This window comes from Chelmon rostratus, chromosome 17 (genome assembly GCF_017976325.1).
Source record: "Chelmon rostratus isolate fCheRos1 chromosome 17, fCheRos1.pri, whole genome shotgun sequence".
In the NCBI taxonomy this organism is placed as follows: domain Eukaryota; kingdom Metazoa; phylum Chordata; class Actinopteri; order Chaetodontiformes; family Chaetodontidae; genus Chelmon; species Chelmon rostratus.
In genome coordinates, this window is record NC_055674.1 from 11195152 (window position 1) to 11217564 (window position 22413).

Consider the following 22413-nt stretch of genomic DNA (forward strand, 5'->3'; position numbering starts at 1 on the left):
TTAATCCCACATGTTAGCAGTTGTACAAGATGGGGACAAGAGGATGGATAATCATATAACATCAACATTAAATATGAACTACTGTACTAGACAGGACAACTCACTCATGTGTAAATATATCAAATGTCCAAATTTGTCCATTTTGTCTAATTTTCACTTTGATGCAACCGATACAAACATTCTTAATTACCTTGTGCTTATCCCTGATTGCAGTTTTTTAAAACTTAAACTATTTTGGACTTCATCTGAATCCATTCTGTTTCGTGGAGAACATTTAGGAACCAAAGTATTGTCACACCACCATCGTCATTTTACCTTAAATCCATAGCAGTACTTTCCATTTAAAGTTGTTGTCATTGTCACTTTGTTTGCCAACACTTGCGAGTTTCCTCTGGAGGAGGACCTGTGTCTCATCTCATCTCAACCTGTGTGACTTTTTACACAAAACGTTAGTTTGTAGTTAGTTCAGCAAACAACCACGTTGTGCATTTTTTTAGGAACTGGCCTTGACTGAAGGACTGTCATACAAGTAGTTAGAAATTTATTTTATTTTATCAATATAATGGGCTGTTCTTGTCAAAACAATGTACTTATGGACAGTATTTTATTCTCATTTTCATTTAATCTTTTAATTCAAATAAGAATATGAAATGTACTGTTTCCATTGGCTAGCCCTATTGCTGGCATGTCGTCAGCTATCTCCCTCACCTCGTATTGATTTGTTTTTCCTGGGTCTGCCGGAGGAAGCAGACAACCAGTTGAGGGGGTTGGCAAGTGCATTGATCTCGGAAACTGAAACAAATTCCTTTACATCGCTTTGAGACACTGGGATTGTGTCTGAGAGGAGATGGGGCAAGAGTGAGAGTAACCTGTGGCCTGAAGATAAAACCAGAGAATCTGGCACACGCCTTATTTACCATGTGTAGCTGCCATCAGACAAATATGAGAGTGATCGGCCTTTCTGTTCGGAGCAGGAGAACTGTAGCTGGATTCAGGATTACTTTGAAAGAAAGAACATGTGTTTATGCACTTCTGATGCAGTCCATTTATCTGGTTTCAGTTTGACATGACCAAAAACTATTTGATGCTTATTCTGACACACTTCTTTGTGGTTGTTTTCTTTCTCAGTTTTTTTTTCTGCCTTCTTTCATGTGGCGAACTTGCCTTTTTCAGTTTGACTACCATCACGCGTTTTCAGCAGAGTTACATTCAACAATGTTGATACTTTTTACTATTTTTAATAGTAAAGACAAAAGGAGGCGAGGAAACAGAACATGCAAATGAAGTGTCAACATGTATGGCAGGTAAATTTCTAAGACACCTGCGCACCGGCTTGATCTGTTGTTGGCTTGCAGGCAACAGATTCTCATTATTAGTTATAATTCATTTCTTCGTCATTGTTTTGTTTTTCGCTTATATTGGCAAAGATAAGTGCTAGGGCTGTGCAAGGGATGGAATGGTTTTGACTATAGCCTGAGGAAGAGAGAAATCCTTACGGTTTGATGATTATCACCGTTATGTCATCAAATGAAAAAAGTCAGATTAATATTTTAAATGAACAGATTTATTGTACATTTAACAGTGGCCAATAGTTTGTGCTACAAACACATTTAAATCTAGGGCAAATTGCTACTTTATAGACTTCATGGTATCAAACCTGTTAAACCACAAATATTACAGGAAATGCCATGTCGCGTAACATGGTATAACAAAATGTTTTGCAGCACAGACTACATGTGTGTGAGACGGATGAGCCCTTTTCTCACAGCCATAAAATGAGAAAATCACTGCTGACCTTTTAAGTATCAGGCCATGCCCACTGTAGGGCACAGGCACAGTTTAACCACACTGTTTTGCCAAAACTATTGGAAGCATGCTTCAATGTCTTCCCCCCTCTTTTGTTTGACAGTCAACAAAATGATGAATTAACTGTTATCATTTGACTAGAAATTTGGGCTGAAATGATACTCTACTTTGAGGAGACAGTCTGGAAAATCCACCTGATCTTGTTAGGTTAACCTCCTGGTCAAATCCCCCTCCTGCTCTTGTGATCATTTTGGCTGTGTGCAGATATTTAACAGCGCTTTATCGGTGCACAGCGGGGTAGCAGATGCTCCTCTGCAAACAAAACAGAGAAAGTTACCTCAGGGCCAAAAACTCAAAGACGCCGCTTTTTGATTCTTCAGTGTCAGCTTCTCCTGTCATGGCAAGAGATGTCACTATTGAGGTAACGAGAGCAGGGTTCCGACTGAGACAGATCAGTTTCATCCGGCTAATGTGTTGGTGCAGCAGCAATCTTTGTTTCACCAGAAATGTCGACCGTGCTTCTGTTTTTGTCACAATGCAATGCATCGTCATTTAGATAGTGTGAACTCTTGGGCAACAAAGAGCTTTGCAAATAGGAATAAAGTAACCAAAAGGCTTCTGCACTGATTATTAAAGGCGTTGTTGTGATTCCACATCAGATGGAAATGATGCACAGGCAAATAAGAACATGATACTTTTGGTTTCTGATGTTTTTGTCACTGCTCCCTGATTGTCTTTGCTTTCTTTTCCCCCATCTAACTCTTTCTTTGCTAGTATTCACTCTTTTCCCGCCAACTGTTTCCTTTTTCTTCTCCCTTTCTCTCTCTCTCTCTCTCTCTCTCTCTCTCTCTCTCTCTCTCTCTCTCTCGCTTTCTCTCTCACTCTCACTCCTGCGTATGCCGTCTCTCTGGGCCTTTGGCCTTTGATAATGGAGCTGTAAATCATGTTTAGAGGGGCCGGTTTATGTGTTGTTGTTGGGGTGGGGGAGGCGGTATAGAGATGGAGGAACAGAAGAGGGCAGGCCAATAGGAGGGGAAACACTGCAGGCTTCCTGTACGACAGTGCTCTTTTAGCCTAGCGACACTCCTCCGTAATAAGTGCAGATCGTCAAGCGAGAGAACTGTTGTGGGAGAGGAGGACGAGGCTGTGCTCATGTTTGAACGGGAGGGAGGCAGCAGGCAAGCATCTGTGTGTTTCTGTGCAGTGGAGGGGGAGGGGCAGGCAGCAGTGCAGTGCTCTGCTCAGCTGTTGAGCAAGCTGGTCTTTCTCTCTGTGTGTCTCCTCCCTTCTCTCTCTATCTCTCTCTCCCTCTCTCCGCTGGGCTGGGCTTGCTCTGTCTGCATGAGCGTTACTGGCAGTGGGGAAACCTCTGTGAAGCAAAGCAGCGAGGCTGCTGCTTTGGCCACCATGGAGAACGGCAGGCAGAGGCAGCATACAGATGCATGCCGAGGGCATCGGAGAATACTTGGGAATTAATGACTTCAGAGGACCTAACAAGAAATCTAACTAGTCCCTTTCCAAGGAACAATTATTAAATAATAATGATGCATTTCTACAGATCTTTGTAGTGAGTTGACATTTTCATTTTACTTTGAATAATCAATTATGTTTCCAGAGACATTGGAGCTGGCGTTGAGTAGTTTAGCTCTTTAAGTTTTGGACCGCAGCTCTTAAATTTGTTGCTTTCGTGTTAGCTCAAGGCACCCAGATGAAGGCAGCCTTTAGGGGAATAAAGCATAGTATGTGGGCATGGTGTTGTGCGACATTTAATTTTTATTGATGTGTGCTGAAGCTCACACTGATGTACACCTCACTGTGCCCATTGTCAAAGTTAGAAACAGTTATCTGAGGCTCATTCTCCGAAGCAGCGTGTCAGTCACACTATTGCGAGTGCAAGTGAAACGGCATCAAATTAGTTTTTTGACAGTTCAGGTTCCCGCCCAGCTACAACAGTTAAAGAGAGAGTTGTGGATAAGATAAGGGCAGCATGTCGATGTTGCTCCACCACTGTAAATAAAAAGGATTGTATCCATATGTTTTTTCATCCCCCTCAACTCGCACCGAACCATGACTCATAATCCCAGGGTATGAATGGAATTGTGAGCTCTGTGTACGGTTACACAGGTCCATATGCATTCACACAAAGACTCTCGGTGTAAAGGTGAAGGACTGATCGACTGTGATGGCACGCAGCACAATATGTAAATGTTCTGACCACCCTCTCTCTTGATCATCCACTAAAGATGGGGATGTCAGGAGCTCCATTTGGCCAGCAGTACGGTCAGGCTGGGGTGCAGCAGATGGGGGCAGCAGGGGTCAACGCCCAACAACTCCAGAACAAGACAGCCATTTCCAACAACCTGCCCCAATTCCCTGCTGAGCTGAAGGGAGCTGGGAGTGTGCCAAACATGGTGAGTGTCATTTGGACCAACAAAAAAAAAAGTGAATATTTGTTCAAAGCCTTTTTTTTCGTAGGTTAATTAGGGTAAAAGAATCTACATTATCTACATGTATCTAGAGATTTTGCTGCTGTACAATACACACTCACAGTGTGCATGTTCTTTTTTCAGCAAAATCTGCGATCATTTTCTTTAGAAATGGACATACTGCTTTAGACTTCTTTATGCCTCATTTTTGCTTCACATGCAGTCTTCTCTACAGACATGAGCACACTGTCCGCAACTAGAGCTGCGACAATTAAATGATTAGTTGTCAGCAATTAAATTATTAGCCAACTAGTTTGATAATGGATTATGGACATTTTCGAGACCAAACAACTAATCAATTAATTGAGAATGAAAATTATCATTAGTTGCAGCCCTGTCTGCAGCTATTGAAGTATGCATGCTAGCTTCACTCCTGGACTTGCACTTTCATTAAGGCATACGGCTTAAACAAACTGCCATCTATCTGATCTCTATCAGTGTCTACACTGGATCTGTTCATCCGTGGTACAGTACAGCTGTGTGCTCGGATATGTAGTACACACTATAGTTATGTGTATAATTCAGAAGAAACAGGCATGAAGTGCCTGTAAAGCGTGACCATGGTCATAGCACACAGCTGTAATGAAAAAGTGTACCTGTTTTGTGTGCATTTGGTGTAAACATTTATTCAAAAAGTAATATAGTCTTATAATTACTTTGCCACAGCCTGTTTACATTTGATTGCTTTTTGAGAAACAATCAAAAACAACGCTCAAAATTAATCTTGATACTACCCAATGAATGGAGCCCGTGTAGACAGAGAGACAGCTCCCTGTAAATTGTCCGACCGTTGATGGAGTTGCACTCATGTTCGTCCTAACGGCTTTTCTGATCCACGTTGTCTGGAAATATGCCCGAAGAAGGCATTCCTGCATGGCGAAAAGATGCAGAGCAACAGAATGAATATCATATTCTACATATACTGTAAGCCTTTCACCAAAAAGAATATATTTGGATGTAACCCCTTCGCAATCACCAACACTTTAGTTATTTTTTCTCAGAAGCTGTAACAGATTACAATTACATTTTGCTTGCAATTTAATAACGTAGTGCTGTTACATGTAGCTAGCTGCCCCCTGACACTGGTTATGCCGTAAATTATGACCAATAAGAGTAAGGAAATAACCCAGATTACAGACGGTTTGTTTCATTAATACAGATTGTATTATTGTTTGCATGTAAATGCAGCCAGTGACGTATCAACGCAGCTAGTGAACAAAATGATAAAACAAAGAAAACTAAACAAATACTGCAGTAATGTTTGGTGATGTTAATTTGACAAGTTCACTAATTGCAGCACTCACAGATTTTCACAGTCTGTCACATACTAATTGATTAGTACATAACCCCTCAGACAGGCCTGAAGTTCACACAGCACACTTGCATTGTCTACATAGAGCTGGTCTGATAAGATATTCCTACAGCCCTTTATGTATATTCCTTCCTTGTTTTGAAAAACACAACCAAAAATGAAAATTGCATTAAGGGAAAGATGTTTATTAAAGGCTGTCCCCTCTGATATTGTTGAACATCTACGCTAACTGTTGAATAGAGGGTGAGATTCTGTGAAGGCACAAAGTAAACAGAGCGCAGTGCTATGCAAATCTGTCGGGAACAGGAGATGGGCTTATTCAATGCAGGAAAAGTCAGTTCCTCAATTTCATTTTTTTATTTTTTTGTAGAGCGTTAATATACAGTGTTGATTTTTCCCCTTGTTTACCAGTTCCCTCTCACTTTTTCTTTTAGTTCTTGAGTTTTTACAACTTTCCTTGTCTCATCTTGTCTTTCTTCTCTATTGCCATCCCTTCTTCATTTTCTTTTCCCACATCTCTGAGCCCCAGTTTTTACTTAAAACTCGAAAGTCTTAAACGAGGAGAGCCTGATGTCTGTGTGTTGCCATTCTTTCACAGTCCCAGATGCAGCAGCAGGTAGCCTCGGTGGGCATGGTACCCGGGGCCAGTTGTGTGTCCGCGGGCCCGACGGCCGACCCTGAGAAGCGCAAACTTATTCAGCAGCAGCTGGTCCTGTTGCTCCATGCACACAAGTGCCAGCGGCGGGAACAGGCCAACGGGGAGGTGAGGGCCTGCACTCTGCCCCACTGCCGCACCATGAAGAACGTCCTCAACCACATGACCCACTGCCAGGCTGGCAAGTCCTGCCAGGGTGAGTGAAAGTGATGTGTTTTCAGAGCATGGCGTAATCTTTTGTTAATCACCGTAAGAATTGAGCAAAAAAATTGACCTGGTAAGAATTTCTATTCAGATGGGATAATGGCACCATCAGAGCTTTTGATGTGGCCACACTGCCAGAAGCTTTAAAGGTGTTGGTGACTTTTTGTAGCTTCCAGTTTATCCAAACTTCCACAAGTGCCTGTTGCCTTCAGATCTTCATATAAACACTCTGTAATATTGTCCTAAGCAAAATTGCATATTGAGCTTTATGAACTATAAACATCAACAAAACAACTAAATTGCTTTGTTGTTGACGCACAAAGATGGATGGTGTAAGAGGACTTATTATAAGTCAACAGCAAGCAACAAAAAACTGATTATTTGTAACCACAGTGTTAAAAGAGCAGTTTTGCACAGTGTAAAGCAGTAAGCTCTGGTGTTTAATTGCTTAAATAGAGCCACTCTACCCCCTTGACCCACTAAGCCCCAAATGCCCCAGTGACTCACAACATCAGCAAGCATGAATTTTATCTGATGTCATAATGGTTGTACTCCATTTCCTTGTCGACCCTGGCGGCAAGCAACTTCCCTCTGGCAGCTGTGAGTCGTCGGGGGGGGGGGACCCCAGGTTGATGAACTCTGATATTTATACTGTTTATATGCTTAAAATGAATACAAGGATGCATTTATGGCTGCTTACAACAGTTGCTTTAAATAGCTGTTTGCACATTGTACTGTAGCAGTCCAGACTTTTCTGTGACTTTGCTGTATTTAAACTTGACATGGTGCTCGGTTTGAGCACTTTATCAAGCCATTTTATGTCTTACTTTACTCAGTCAACACTTACTTTGTTAAATGAAGTGGTGTATGAATTTAGTGTGTTTTCACAGTCTTTTTAAATTCTTAACTTGTCAGACACTGCTGAATTACTTGCCACCATGGCTCAATCTATGTCTCTATTTCCCTTTTATTTTGTCCCCAGTGGCTCACTGTGCATCATCCAGGCAGATCATCTCCCACTGGAAGAACTGTACGCGGCACGACTGTCCGGTCTGCCTGCCTTTGAAGAATGCAAGTGACAAGAGGAACCAGCAACGTGAGTAACTCCAGCAGCTCCTCTTCTCTCTCATGCATTTGCAAATCCATACTAAAATGCATAGGAGTGAAGTTAGAAGTTAATAGAAAACAAAGAATTCCTGATAGATGCTTGAATATGTTCTGGTAGTGGTCTTTTTTTGGGAAAAACCTTACCTTGTTAGCTGTTCAGCAAAGCAGTTAACACTCAGCAGCGGACCTCAAGTCAGCGTGTGTAGCGTTAAGTGGTGCCACCTGCAGGTTGTGTGTCCCTGCCACAGCTCTGTTCTGGCTCGCCGACTGCGAGAGCTCCAACAGTGAGAGGATTCCTCTAGAAAGGCTGGGCCTGTAATGTGACACCCAGGGGAGGGGCGCCGCGGCTCTCCTATGAGTGGGGGCAGGGTCTTGGGACTGCGTGCTCTCTGATTGGTTAAATGGCCCTCTGACAGATTTAAATCCCCCACAGAGGCAGCGTGCTCCCTGTCAGCAATCAACACAGCAGGGAGCAGTGCAGGGATTTTAGATGGAAGTCTGCTCACGAACATGTTCTTTTGCACAGCGATGGAGGTTTTTTTCTTTATACAGAAAAAAATTATGTAAAGATATATATACTTTTTTCATGCTTATTTTTTTCATTCTGATAAGTATACAAATGTTAATTATTTTTGTTTTTTATTTATATTCATATATGTTCATTTAATGTCAGAAAGGATACAGACTAGAACACACTAGAAGCAGCAGTTACTCCTCAGCTGTTATAGGCTATTAATTAAATGTTTGATATTGGCAAACAATGTATTTATTTCCTCGTCTTCTCCCTCCAGCCATGCTAGGTTCCCCCGGTGCTGGCCTCCAGAACGCCATCAGTACGGTGGGGCCAGGCCAGCCCAGTGCCACAGCCATCAACAGTGCTGCCACACACATTGACCCCAGCTCCATGCAGAGAGCCTATGCTGCCCTTGGCCTGCCGTATGGGAACCAGTCCCCTGCTCAGGTCCAGGGACAGGGCCCTGCTCAGCAAAACCCCCAGGGCCCCCAGCACCAGCAGCTGCGAAATATGAACCCACTAGGTACTCAATATATAAGACTTCACTGCCAATTTAAGAGGATTATGTACAAGTTGTAATAATACTATAAACTGTCGCTAATCCATTTTCTTGTCGACGACAATGTGTGTTTATCAGGCACTAATCAGATGAACCAGATGGCAGGAGGCATGGGTGTCCCCTCTTCAGACCAGTCTGGCATGCACTCCGACTCCTCCTTACCATCCACACTCAACAAGTGAGCATTCTCATCCTCAATAAGTCATACAAAACAAGGCCCTTGCTAAAAAGGCACCCACTGTTTGTAATGCCCTTCCTAGGAAATGTATGCTCCAACAATGAGTGTCCTCTTGTAAATGATGACCGGAGCTAATGTGATGTAGCTGCCATTTAATTCATAGACCGGGAGTTAGTTAAGATAATGAGGCCTATGGTTTTTCATTTGGTCTTCTCAACCAAATCACCATCCAGTGCATCTTCTGTTGGCAAATGACCATCCATGGTCTCAGTCTTTGCTATGTTCCTTTATGTTCTCTTGAGATATAATTTGTATCTTGGAGGGCAGAAATATTTTATAACAATGTAAATTTAAATTATATTCACATAATTATTGTTTCTGAAACTCTCTGTGAAGTTAAACTTAGAAATAGCTTCTTTCTCACTGTGTCTTTTAGTCAGCTGATGCCAGATGGGTCAGCAGCAGGAGGCATGGGAAACCTGCCCACTGCCACCCCTCTCTCTGCTTCAGGGGTAAGGAAGGCCTGGCATGAACATGTCACTCAGGACCTGCGCACTCACCTGGTGCACAAACTGTAAGTCCAGCAATGAAATGGATGCATGATAAATACCTGAGGGCTGTCATTTGAAAACAGGATAGAACTTGATGCACCAGGCTGTTGAGTTTTTTTTTTCTTTTTCTGCTGTCTCTCTTCAGTGTACAAGCCATATTCCCCACCCCAGACCCCGCAGCACTGAAGGACCGGCGAATGGAGAACCTGGTGGCATATGCACGCAAGGTTGAGGGTGACATGTACGAGTCGGCTAACAGCAGGGTAACTTCTTCAACTTTTTATAATCACGCCATTATGAGCGACCTGTCTTCTTTGGTTTTCTCACTATGAAAGCAGAGAATTTTAACTTGACCCAGAGACCTTAGAAACACATGCACTATTGTTTTCAAAATGTCTTGTCTGCCTTTTGTTTCCTCTCGTCTTCCCACTAGGATGAGTATTACCACTTCCTGGCCGAGAAAATCTACAAAATCCAGAAGGAACTGGAGGAGAAGAGGCGCTCACGGCTCCAGAAACAGCCTGGCATGGTGGGCACAGCTGGGCCTCAGCAGCCTGGTATGGCTCAGCCCAACGCCATGGGCCCAGGACAGGCCGTCCGACCTCCCAGTTAGTAACCGAACTCTCTACACAAAGACACTTCAGGGTTCTTGATTATCAGCTTCTTCTAATTATTCTGCTGTTCTCAGTTGATATGAGAGCAGCATGTCTGTAACTGACAGCGACTTATAAATGAATGTTGCTGTATCCTGTCTTCTCTCAGATGGACCTGTGCCTATGCCCAACATGCCAAATCAGATAATGAACCGTATGCAGGTGCCCCAAGGTATATGTTTGCTCTTTGCTTAGCAGTTGTACTCCAGGGACAAACACTCCATCTGTCCTATTTTGGCAAAACTTGCTTATTCTTAGATTTGCTAAAGGATTGATGTTTAAATGTTGTACATAAAATTGATAAGCCTTTCAACAGTAAAGTGTGCTTTAGCTTCCTGTGCACACTGTATTGTTTAACCAATTAAAGTGGAATACACTTGTCAGAGCTGTGATGTTTAAATGAGTTAGTTCATTGTCTCTGCCAGCCCAGTAGGACATGGAATATTAAATTACAAGTCCCAAGTATAATGAGCTGGTAAACACTTGTGTGTTTGTGTATCTATTCCCACAGGAATCAATCAGTTTAACCCAATGGCAATGCAGAATACGCAGATGTCTCAGGCACCCATGGGAGCACGTGCTCCGTCCCCCATGAACCATCCACAGCAGATGAACATGAGCTCCGTCCCAGCGGTTAGATCTTTCTTTCATCAGTGTCTCTCTCTTGCTCTCTGAAACTTGCTCTTCTTGGAACCTTTTTTCAGTGTTTGTCCCCAATTTGTTCAGTTTTTGCTCCATTTTTCTCAGTCACTCTTTGGCTCTTTCCTCCACTTTTCACTCCTCTTGACTGTGTCCTTTGTGTTCCATCCTGTCTTTAGAGCAGTTGCCATGCCATGTTTTGATTCAGCACACTGTTTATTTAAGTTTAAGTCAAGTTACGCCACTGGCCATTCAGAAGACTATTGTAATGCATGCATGCATGCATGCATGCATGCATGCATGCAAACTGCATTCCATTCACCTAGTTCATGTTACTTGAATGCTGCCATAATGATTTTTCTGTTTCATCTCTCTTCTCTTTTACAGATGGGCATGTCCCCGTCAAGGATGCCTCAGACTCAAGGAATGATGGGTAGTCATGCTAACAACATGGTGGCTCAGCCAGCCAACCAGGGCCAGTTCCTGCCTCAGGGCCAGTTCGCTGCAGCAGCAGGTGGAGCAATGAATGTGAACGTAGGCTTGGGCCAGCCCATAACACAGACTGCGGTCACACAGGTGAGGAGAATTGTGCTGTGTGGAGAGAAACGCTGACATTTTCTATGCTCTGAGTATTTTCAGTTCTCCTTGCATTTTTCATGTCTGAACGCAGCCTTGTGAGTGTCACTATGTGTGCTGCTCTATGTATGGTGCATATTCGTATGCTTACTGTGCATCCCTCTTTGTTTCAGCAGCCACAGAACTCTAACCTCCCTCTGAATGCGCTGGGATCCCTTGGCTCCCAGCTGCCCTGTGGCCCCACAGCCCAGCCCACCCTGCGTGCCACCCCGCCACCCAACGCCTCTGCCAGCCACCAACCTCAGCAGCAGCTGCAGCAGCAGCAGCATCATGCTCCTGCACAGGCACAGGTGCTGCCGCAGCCCTCCACCCCAGCCTCTGCGGGTGGGCCCTCATCCACCCCAACCCACGTACCTAGTAGCCTTCCTGGTCCCCCCTCAGCCATGGGCACACCCCCTGACCCCTCCCTGCCGCTCACACCCCTTCAGCCTCAGACAGAACCCCCCAGCCAGATGCAGCAGCCCACCTCAGTACAGGCACAGCACCCCAGCACACCGGTGAGATACTAGTTCTTGCTGGAAAGTGACTGTAGCTCTTGAATTGCTTACACCTTTGTCAGCTCCTGTTAAAGCTTTTGACCAAACAGTTTTTAAAGAAATATTAAAGGGAAATTACTTTTACAGAGAGGATCACTGATGGTTAATCTGTACGTTGCTTCTTGCCAGTGTGACTCGATTGATAAATTAACAGCACTGTGACCAGAATCTCTCCTCCTCCTCTCTTTGAAGTTGTCCCAGGCAGCAGCGAGTATAGATAACAGAGTGCCCACCCCAGCTTCTGTGGCCGAGCTGAACTCCCAGCAGACCCTGCCGGACATGAGCAGCACTGAAGCCAAACCTGAAGTAAAAGACGAAGAAGAGGACAGCAACTCTGGGAAGAAGCAGACGGATATAAAAATGGAGGTATGCTGATGATTTTTACAAGACAATTCAGTCATAAGTTAAGAAGTAAGAAATGCATTTTTGAGGCAGGAGATAGATAGAAGCACACTTCTGTCTGTTTGTCAGACCTGAAGACATTTGCTGTTTGATGCCCTGATTACTATTTGGAACTTTGTCCTTCACCAAATAAGTTAACTTTGACTTGTGTCTTTTCATCAACCTAAAGGACAGTGTTATGCTTCCCATTAAATGCATTAAGTACTTAACAGTTTCTTGACTCAGCTCTCTAGGATGGCTGGTTGACCATGGTTGTGTTCATGTAGCAGGATGATGAAACCAAACCCCCGCTGGTGAAGAAGGAGGAGCCAGATCCAGTAGAGCCAAAGCAGGAACCAATGGAAACTGAGGAGAAGAAGCCGGAGATGAAGGCAGAACCCAAAGAAGAGGAGGAGGCCAACAGCACCTCAGCCAACTCCACCACTCAGAACCGCAAGAAAAGTGAGAACACAGACCTCATTTTTATTTCATAACAATATAGTGTAGTATGATAGTTTGTGATGCAAAAATTAGAAGATGTGTTTCACAGAGCTAAAAAATGTATCACAGTATCAGATAAATCTCTCTCATGTTGAAGTGAATGAAGAAGAGTAAAATTATTTGCCTGTGGGTACAGTTAGGGCTTGTCACAGTGCATTTTGACAGTTAACCTCAAATTCAAGTAGTGCAGTTACAGACACCGGTGTGGTGTTTGTTTTTGGTTGCTGACAACATAATTATTGTCTGTCCAGTTTTCAAGCCAGAGGAGCTGAGACAAGCCCTAATGCCGACACTTGAGGCCCTCTACAGGCAAGACCCAGAGTCACTGCCCTTCAGACAACCTGTAGACCCCATGCTACTGGGCATTCCTGTGAGTATCCACAAGTATACACACATATACCTTAATTCAGACACAACAAGACCCACATGAAATACTGTTTAGCATGGTGTGCTCATTCGTGGAAATGTCTCTACCCCCTGCTGCACAGGACTACTTTGAAATCGTGAAGAATCCCATTGACTTATCCACCATCAAGCGCAAGCTGGACACGGGTCAGTACCAGGAGCCATGGCAGTATGTAGAAGATGTGTGGCTCATGTTCAACAACGCCTGGTTGTACAACCGTAAAACATCCCGTGTGTACAAGTACTGCACCAAACTGGCAGAAGTGTTTGAAGCAGAGATTGATCCCGTCATGCAGGGCCTGGGCTACTGCTGCGGCAGGAAGGTGAGACAATACTGGATGGGAATTTAACACAAGAAATCTTTATCTTTCCCTGTATGTGGCTCAATTCAGCTTGAGTTGAATACAACCTGTTTACAGCAATGATATGAATTGTTTATTTTTGTCTTGTCTTTCCACAGTACGAGTTCTCACCTCAGACGCTGTGTTGTTATGGCAAACAATTGTGTACCATCTCCAGGGATGGCACCTACTACAGCTACCAGAACAGGTAAAAACTTATGATAGCTCTGTGGATTGGTAGAGGTGGGTAAAAAGGTGCAAGGGGGGGCTATCAAGAGAAGATAGCAGCTTGACCCTCAAATATAAAACATGGCAAATGATACGCTCTCACACTCAAAGTTTCACATGATGATCCTATCTTTATAGGGCAGTCACAGACGCCACTAAGAGTTGTGTATTGTAGCCAAGCATAATATGCATGATGAGGCCCAGCGTTGCCTGTTGTGCCAGAGAACCAGCACCAAAGCGCCCCCTGCTGTGAATGATCTGCTACTGCACCTCAATATCATTCCAATGCAACACCATTGAATTATTGCAGATACTCGCCACTAAACGCTGTGAGGTTAACCAACTTAGGTTTCAAGACTTCCAACAAAAAGAGTGTTTATGAGAATTTAATGGATATTTTCATATATCGACCAAGAGGTTCTCGGCAAGGTTTTATCATTTGACCCAAAGTGTTCGGACTAAATCAATAAAATGAATTTACAGTTTCCCTACTAGACGCGCACATTTGTATTTGCATCATCACTCATTCTGTCTCCCCCAGCATGACCTGATAAAAACTTCATCAGCTCATAATGCATGTTGCTTATTTTATTTTACAATGAATTGTTTTGTTGGTTTTTTTTATTCCAGCATGCAGCTAGATGGTGTCGTGTCGACATGCAGTAGTTTCTGTTCAACCTTCATTCATTGTTGATGTTCATTAACATAATATTTTAGCACGTTTCCCCCATTTCTGTTCCATTTTGAATGAGAGAGGCCGGATCATGATCATTTCAACTGTGACTAACCTGTACCTCTGCCTGTGTGTGTGTCCTTCCGTCTGTCCGCCGGCCATGCTCTGTCCTCGGTTGTTTCCGTGTGCCCCGTTTACTCTGCATTCTGCCACCTGTGCGCCGGTTTGCCTGTGCTGCTACTGTGTGTGCTGGCTGCAGTTCACCCAAATATGGCCTTATTGCCGACAGGTATCACTTCTGTGAGAAGTGCTTCAACGAGATCCAGGGCAACAGTGTGACCCTGGGGGACGACCCGGCACAGCCACAGACGTAAGTTACCAGGCCAGGGTGGCCGAACACACCTGATGATCATCTTGCGAGATTATCAGGCGGTTTTCTCTCTGGCCTTCATTCTGTGGAAAGGAGTTTCAATCACAGGAGCAGACATGAACTGAGTTGTCTCTTCATTCTTTTTTATGTGCAGGATGATATCAAAAGAGCAGTTTGAAAAGAAGAAAAACGACATGTTGGACTCAGAACCGTGAGTACTATTCTAGGGAGCAACTTCAGTTTGGCTCTTGTTTATGTGACGTCAGTGAAGCTTCTTTTTGTAAAGAAACCACAGAAAAATCAAACGTCTGTCATTGTAGGTTTGTTGAATGTAAAGACTGTGGACGAAAGATGCATCAGATTTGCGTGCTGCACTATGACGTCATTTGGCCATCTGGGTAAGTCTGGCTGTTAGACAACTATCCAGTCCTTTAGGGATATGTCATCCATGTTTGATCTTAAGAGAATTCATTCAACAGGAACTTTGCCAGAGTTACTGTATCTTGACACTAAATAAGTTTGATCTTTCTTCTTCTAGCTTTATCTGTGACAACTGTCTGAAGAAGTCTAGCAAAGCAAGAAAAGAGAACAAGTTTTCAGCCAAACGTAAGTTACCTATAGTAAAGCGATAATGAATATTCCTTTATTTTAATCATGTGAATTAATATTAAATGTGTTTGTTTGTAAAGGATTGCAGTCTACAAGGTTGGGGACATACATTGAGGACAGAGTGAATAAGTACTTGAAAAGGCAGAACCACCCAGAGGCCGGTGAAGTGTTTGTGCGAGTGGTGGCCAGCTCGGACAAAACTGTGGAGATTAAGCCTGGCATGAAGTCTAGGTAAGGTTCTCGCCTGCTGATAAAGAGCATCTCTCCTAATTTGTAGTAGCATTTACTCAATCTGTAACAACATGGTAGTTTTCACTGTGCGGCTGCTTTTTTACTGTAAGCCCGGGTGAGAAACTGCATCATGTACCAGTTAAGAACAAACCTGGAGAGACCTTAGGGATTATTTAAATGCTGTCTACTCATTGATAATTGTGTTTTTGATGTGTCAAGCATTTGATATGTATGCTAGAGTCTTCAAAGTCACATCAGGTGAATGAGCATGTTCAACATCATGTTTAACACATCACAAGGTTTTGATAAAACTGCGTTGTTACTTAAAAGTATTGTTTTGGGCATTTTTCTCTTAATTTAATAAAGATGGTATAGAGGTGACAGTGGATGAGGGGAGAGTAGTGATGATATGAGGTGCCCAGCTGTACTTGAACCAAGGATCTTATGATTATATCATCAGCACCTTGAACTCATAGGCCATGGGTTGAAATGTGTTGATGACCCCCTCCGTACAGATCTCCATTGTGCTGATCTTCTGATGCTGGAAGAATGTAAATAAACTAAAAATGAACCCTGTGGCTTCTTGCTAAGCATTTGCCCTCAAAATTAATTGCAATTGCAGCACAGGTGTCCATATGTCATGTAAATATTAATATCCAAGTAAGCCAACATGTATGAAAGACCTACCTGACTATGGAAATTATTCAGGAGCGCTCTTGAGTCTTGGGCCCAAAATAGTTCCCCCTCTCTTCCTCTGCAATTAATAATAGCTGGTTGTAACTTTGCTAATGCCTCTCTGTCTCCACAGGTTTGTGGACTCAGGCGAGATGGTGGAGAGCTTCCCTTACAGAACCAAAGCACTTTTTGCATTTGAGGAAATAGACGGAGTGGACGTTTGTTTCTTCGGCATGCACGTCCAGGAGTACGGCTCAGAATGCCCCTTTCCAAATACCAGGTAAAACTAAAGCAAGAAAATAAGAAATATTTATGTAGTTGTATGTTGTGTGTATTGCTCTTTGATTAAATTATCCATATTTGCTTTGCAGACGGGTTTACATATCATACCTCGACAGTATTCACTTCTTCAAACCACGTATGCTAAGGACTGCAGTGTACCATGAGATCTTAATAGGCTACCTGGAGTATGTGAAGAAACTGGGGTAAGTCCAGAGGAGTTTTACACAGTGTGGTGTTTTACACCCTTCCAGCTGATACTGTAGATACCATTCCTGCAAGTGCTAAGTGGCTGATAAGTCTCCTTGTCCTCAGGTATGTGACAGGTCACATCTGGGCCTGCCCACCCAGTGAAGGGGATGACTACATTTTCCACTGCCACCCACCTGACCAGAAGATCCCCAAGCCCAAGAGGCTTCAAGAGTGGTACAGAAAGATGCTGGACAAGGCTTTCGCCGAGAGGATCTTGCATGATTACAAGGTCAGAAAATTATCACGTCTCTCAGAATTTTCTCAGTTATTGTTAACAATTTTGCCACCAGTTATAACTGTACAGTGAGTAGGTGTGGGTATCAGCTGTGGTTAGGTGGGCACCCCCTTGTGTTTGATATAGATTATTGCGAAAATTCTGACAACAAAAACTGCAATTCTGACCATTTTTTAGACGATATCTAGTTAAATTGTTCAGGCTAATCTCCAGTTAGGCTGTTTTTTATGTTAATTTCAGTGGCAACATTATCTCACATTTAAGTTAGTCATCAAAAAACTGTTGAAAGTTGTAAATTCAGCTTAATGAAACTTGCCGACGTTTTCTTTATGAGCTATGTTAGTGTCTCGCCTGATGGACGTCTTCTGTGTCTGCGTTCAGGACATTTTCAAGCAGGCGACAGAAGACAGGCTGACCAGTGCCTATGAGCTGCCGTACTTTGAGGGTGACTTTTGGCCTAATGTGCTGGAGGAGAGCATCAAGGAGCTCGAGCAAGAGGAGGAGGAGAGGAAGAAAGAGGAGAACACGGCCTCTTCTGAGACGACAGAGGTGAGTTAAATGGATACGCGGTGTGAGTATTTTCAGATGGCTTTTGTAAGAGGAATGCTCTTGTTATGCCAAAATCAACAGCTTTGTGCTTAGGCCTCGGTTTCACCCCAGATTTTATCATCCTCAAGTCCTCATTATATAAAAGCTTTCAGTTGTCGCTCAGGCATTGTTTAACCACTCAGCTTAATTGCATAACCTCATCTTGCCTGTTGTGCAACCTCTGCCTCTCTAAATGTTCATGTCCATCTATTTCAAGGGAGCCCACGCTGACAGCAAGAATGCCAAAAAGAAGAATAACAAGAAAACCAACAAAAACAAGAGCAGCGTCAGTCGAGCCAATAAGAAAAAGCCTGGGATGCCGAATGTAGCCAATGATTTGTCCCAGAAGCTGTACGCCACGATGGAGAAGCATAAGGAGGTGGGAAGCCCTACCAACAATAACAGATTTTTTTTACAGTCCATTCCTCATAATTAAAAATGCCATTCTGTACAGCATTGCAGCAACTAATTTTTGTCACATAGGATGGACTGAGAGTTGGCAGTTTGTTACCGCACACTTTAGCTGTTCTTAAAAAACTGACATGTTTCCCCTCCTTTCTACTACCAGGTGTTTTTTGTTATCCACCTCCATGCCGGGCCAGTCATTAACAACCTGCCACCCATCATGGACCCAGATCCTTTGTTGACCTGTGACCTGATGGATGGCCGTGATGCCTTTCTGACTTTGGCCAGGGACAAGCACTGGGAGTTCAGCTCACTGAGAAGGTGCAAATGGAGCACAATGTGTATGTTGGTTGAGCTGCACAACCAGGGACAAGACCGCTTTGTGTACACCTGCAACGAGTGCAAGCACCATGTAGAGACTCGCTGGCACTGCACCGTCTGCGAGGTAGGAAAAGTAACTCTTAACATATATATTTTGAAACCTGTACCAAAGCAATTTAATTTTGATTTTGACTTAACCATAATGTGGTCTTCCTTACCTGTCACCAGGACTACGACCTATGCATTAACTGCTACAACACTAAGGGCCATGAGCACCAGATGGTGAAGTGGGGCCTGGGTATAGACGACGACAGCAACGGTCAGGGTGGAGAGGCCTCCAAGAGCCCTCAGGAGAGCCGACGTCTCAGCATCCAACGCTGCATCCAGTCCCTGGTCCACGCCTGCCAGTGCCGCAATGCCAACTGCTCTTTGCCTTCATGCCAGAAGATGAAGAGAGTGGTTCAACACACCAAGGGCTGCAAGCGCAAGACCAATGGTGGCTGTCCTGTGTGCAAGCAACTCATCGCTTTATGTTGTTATCACGCCAAGCACTGTCAGGAGAACAAGTGTCCCGTTCCCTTCTGTCTCAACATCAAGCACAAACTCCGTCAGCAGCAGCTTCAGCACAGGCTCCAGCAGGCTCAAATGATGCGTCGCAGAATGGCCACCATGGCTGGAAGGGGTATGCCCATGCCATCTCCACCTACCTCAGCTGCCCCTGACACCCCCAACTCTGTGCAGCAGCCTAATACACCCCAGACCCCCCAGCCTATGCCCAACCAGCCCCAACAACAGCAGCCACCAAACCCTGCCAATATTGCTCAAGGCTTCCCGAACAATGGCCGCAACAGCCAGCCCCCAACACCAGTCCCGCAGGGCAAACCAGGGCCTCAGTCATCCCCTCTCCATCAGCAGCAGTCACCTTTGCCTAACATGCCGCATCAACAGCAGCCTCAGCCTCAGCCACCACAGCAGCCACAGCCACAGCAGCCACTACTGGCAGCCCTGAAGGTGGCTAGACAGATCGAGATGGTAGCCAAGGCGAAGCAACAGCAGAATTATGCCATGAATGGGATGCCCATGAACCACCCACGAATGATAGGGCCCATGCAGGGCCAGATGCAGATGATGCAGGGACCACGGGGCCCCCAAGTGATGCAGGCTATGCAGCAGGGGCAGTGGGGTCCAGGGATGCAGAATCCCATGCAGAATCCCCAGGGTCATCAGCCGCAGGTCCCTCCTCAACAAGGCCCTATGGCCCCACAGCAGGCTCAGGGAACCCCCATGCCACAGCAGGGCCAGCTCATGCAGAGGCCCATGATGCCCCAGCAACAGGGTCTCCAAATGCCTGGGGTCATGCCTCCCCAGGGGACCTCTCAGCAGGGCATGACACCACAGCAGCATAACATGCCACGGAGCATACCTGGTAACATTGCTCCAAGTGCCCTGCAGGAGTTACTGCGCACCCTCAAATCTCCCAGCTCCCCGCAGCAGCAACAGCAGGTCCTCACCATCCTCAAGTCGAACCCCCACCTCATGGCCGCCTTCATTAAACAGAGGACAGCCAAGTACCAGGCGAACCAGCCGCAGCAACAGCAGCAGGCACAGCAGCAAACCCCCCAGGCCATGCTGGGGTCCCAGGCAGGAATGCAGGCCATTGCAGCCATGGCAAACCAGGTGCAGAGGCCAGGGATGGCACCTCAACAGCAGCCTCCTCCGCAAGCAGGGTCCCAGGGCATGCCAACTATGGGTCCCCAAGGCCAGATGATGAATGCTGCTCAAAACGGCAATCCCCAACTGTACCGCAGACAGCAGCTGCTCAGGATGCAGCAGATGCAGCAGCAGCAGGCACAGCAGCAGCAGGGAGGCATGCCTCAAGGCCACGGTCAGTTCCCCCAGCAGCAGCCAGGGCCAGCAAGCTACTCCCAGCTCCGTATGCAGCAGCAGATGGCTATGCAAGGAGGTGGGGGGCCCATGGGACAGCTTCCTCCCGCGTCCCAAATGGGCCAACCGGGCATGGGCATGGATGGGCCCCAGAACCTCCTCCAGCAGCGCATGCTTCAGCAGCAGCAGCAGCAGCAGATGTTAAAGCAACAGATGGGCTCTCCAGCGCAGGCTAACTCGATGAGTCCACAACCCCACATGCTCCAAGGTCAAGCCCAGGGAGGAGCTCACTTACCTGGCCAGACAATGGCAAACACCCTGGGAAACCAAGTACGCTCCCCAGCTCCAGTGCAATCGCCCCGTCCGCCTTCGCAGCAGCCCCCGCATTCCAGTCCCTCCCCACGGATACAGCCTCAGCCCTCACCTCAGCACGGCGCCCTCCACTCAAGCTCTCCCCACCCCAGTCTTGGAGGCCCCATGTCAGGATCCATGGAGCAGGGACACATGGGAACACCTGAGCAGAGTGCCATGCTCCCGCAACTTAACACACCAAACAGAGGAGGGTTGAATAATGACATGGGTATGGTGGGTGACACAACGGGAGACACGCTGGAGAAATTTGTTGAAGGATTGTAGCATTTTGTGACAGAAGAAAGGCCTTGTTCTGTTTTCAGCTGAGAAATTTTTGTACTTGCTGATGTAAAAAGCTAAAGTAAATACAAACAAATGAGTCATATGAGGCCTACAGACTGTGAACTTTCCTTAAACCAAGGGACTGCTTTTTCTTCCAACACACAGAGTGATTTAATAATTGCTGTTTAAAAGAAGACAACAAAGACACAAAGAATATATTTTTGGTTCAGACCAGTCATGCAAGACTTTGCCCTGGTCTTTGTGTTGTTTTAATTTGTTTTTCATTTGTTATGCTCTGGTATTGACGTTTTTTAACAAAACTTCTCAAAACAAAAATATTTCATTTTATTATTCAATTTTTTTTATTTTGTACCTTTGCAAATTGATATCGTATTTGTGTTGAGAAGACTGTAAAGTTATTTGTCTGGGAATTTCTTGCCAGGTTTTCACCTCTTGCTCAGTTTCTCTGTTCCTGGCTAATTTATTCTAATATGCCATTTTTCAAAAGGACTGCCTTTGGGAAAGCCTTAATTTCTTTCCTGTTTGCAGAGTCTATGGGAGATTAACATATTTGTATAGATCTAGGAACTATTGCACACACCCAAACACAACAGGCAGGTGTAAGAGAAACCTGCATTGAAGCTTGTTAATGTTCACAGGTGCCGGAATGTTCTTTTTACTGGCTTGGGCCCAGAAATTGTCTTGCAAATGTTTAAAAAATTGCTTTGTCTCTCCCTCAGTCTGAAGAAATTCTCATAAAATCCTGAACCTCTTTTGCCTGTGGTGGGAATTTAACTTGTTTGACTGCTGATTTGTGTTCAGAGAGAATTTTGTGCATTATTTTCTCTCTTGCATTACACTTGAATTGATTATGAACTGTTCTCTAATGTAAATCATGCAGCTAGACAGTACTGTAAATATGCAGAAAATAAGAATGAAATCACTGTACAAACTGGTTCAAATGGCTCATTTCGTACTTATATACCATATTGTTAAATAAACCTGTGTGCCACAGACTCTGCTTCTATTTTTTTTTCTGTTTGGTGAGAACTCTGTTGTCAGCATTAGGTTTGAAACTAATCATTATTTTCATTACTAATCTACAGATCAATTTCTAATTTATTTGAGTTATTTGCTTTATAAAACATGACCAAGATCATGTCTTTTTAATTTTTTGTGTCCAAGAAACAGTCATTATGTGTATTGTATTGCAAAGCAAGGAAAAGCTCAAACTTCTCACATTTTAGAAGCTGGAACAATCAAATGTTAAACATTTTTGCTTGAAAAATGGCTTCCAATTGATATGAAATTATAAAATTAACACTATTCACTACCCTACCCCCCCCCCCCCCCCCCCCCCCCCCCCCCCCCCCCCCCCCCCCACACACACACACACACACACACACTGGGGGAATTTAAATTAATTTCAATTATGACTTCATCAAATAATAATTTCAGCTCTAGACAGCATCAAGATCGCAAACTTATCGACATAATTTTAAATATTCTCGATTGAGTTTATATCGTTGTTAAGATTGCTAAATTACCATTTGATCCTGAAGGGCA

General features: G+C 44.5%; 1 protein-coding gene across 5 annotated transcripts in view; it reads left to right on the forward strand.

Moving 5' to 3' along the window:
• Positions 1-21863, forward strand: part of crebbpb (CREB binding protein b) — a 34670-nt gene extending 12807 nt beyond the window's left edge. The window contains exons 3-31 of one of the 5 annotated variants that reach the window (XM_041957397.1): positions 4050-4217; positions 6203-6455; positions 7446-7559; positions 8362-8607; positions 8722-8821; positions 9258-9395; positions 9518-9635; positions 9806-9980; positions 10135-10197; positions 10537-10658; positions 11052-11240; positions 11414-11797; positions 12029-12202; positions 12505-12679; positions 12970-13088; positions 13207-13446; positions 13584-13672; positions 14625-14735; positions 14890-14946; positions 15056-15133; positions 15274-15341; positions 15425-15575; positions 16384-16530; positions 16622-16735; positions 16845-17010; positions 17398-17565; positions 17822-17983; positions 18173-18454; positions 18559-21863. In XM_041957397.1, the coding sequence (XP_041813331.1) occupies positions 4050-4217; positions 6203-6455; positions 7446-7559; positions 8362-8607; positions 8722-8821; positions 9258-9395; positions 9518-9635; positions 9806-9980; positions 10135-10197; positions 10537-10658; positions 11052-11240; positions 11414-11797; positions 12029-12202; positions 12505-12679; positions 12970-13088; positions 13207-13446; positions 13584-13672; positions 14625-14735; positions 14890-14946; positions 15056-15133; positions 15274-15341; positions 15425-15575; positions 16384-16530; positions 16622-16735; positions 16845-17010; positions 17398-17565; positions 17822-17983; positions 18173-18454; positions 18559-20850 (6663 nt within the window). In that variant the 3' untranslated portion in view covers positions 20851-21863. The remainder of the gene's footprint in view (positions 1-4049; positions 4218-6202; positions 6456-7445; positions 7560-8361; positions 8608-8721; positions 8822-9257; positions 9396-9517; positions 9636-9805; positions 9981-10134; positions 10198-10536; positions 10659-11051; positions 11241-11413; positions 11798-12028; positions 12203-12504; positions 12680-12969; positions 13089-13206; positions 13447-13583; positions 13673-14624; positions 14736-14889; positions 14947-15055; positions 15134-15273; positions 15342-15424; positions 15576-16383; positions 16531-16621; positions 16736-16844; positions 17011-17397; positions 17566-17821; positions 17984-18172; positions 18455-18558) is intronic. The other 4 variants (XM_041957401.1, XM_041957399.1, XM_041957402.1 and 1 more) reach the window with 4 other exon arrangements.
• The last annotated feature ends 550 nt before the right edge of the window (positions 21864-22413 follow it).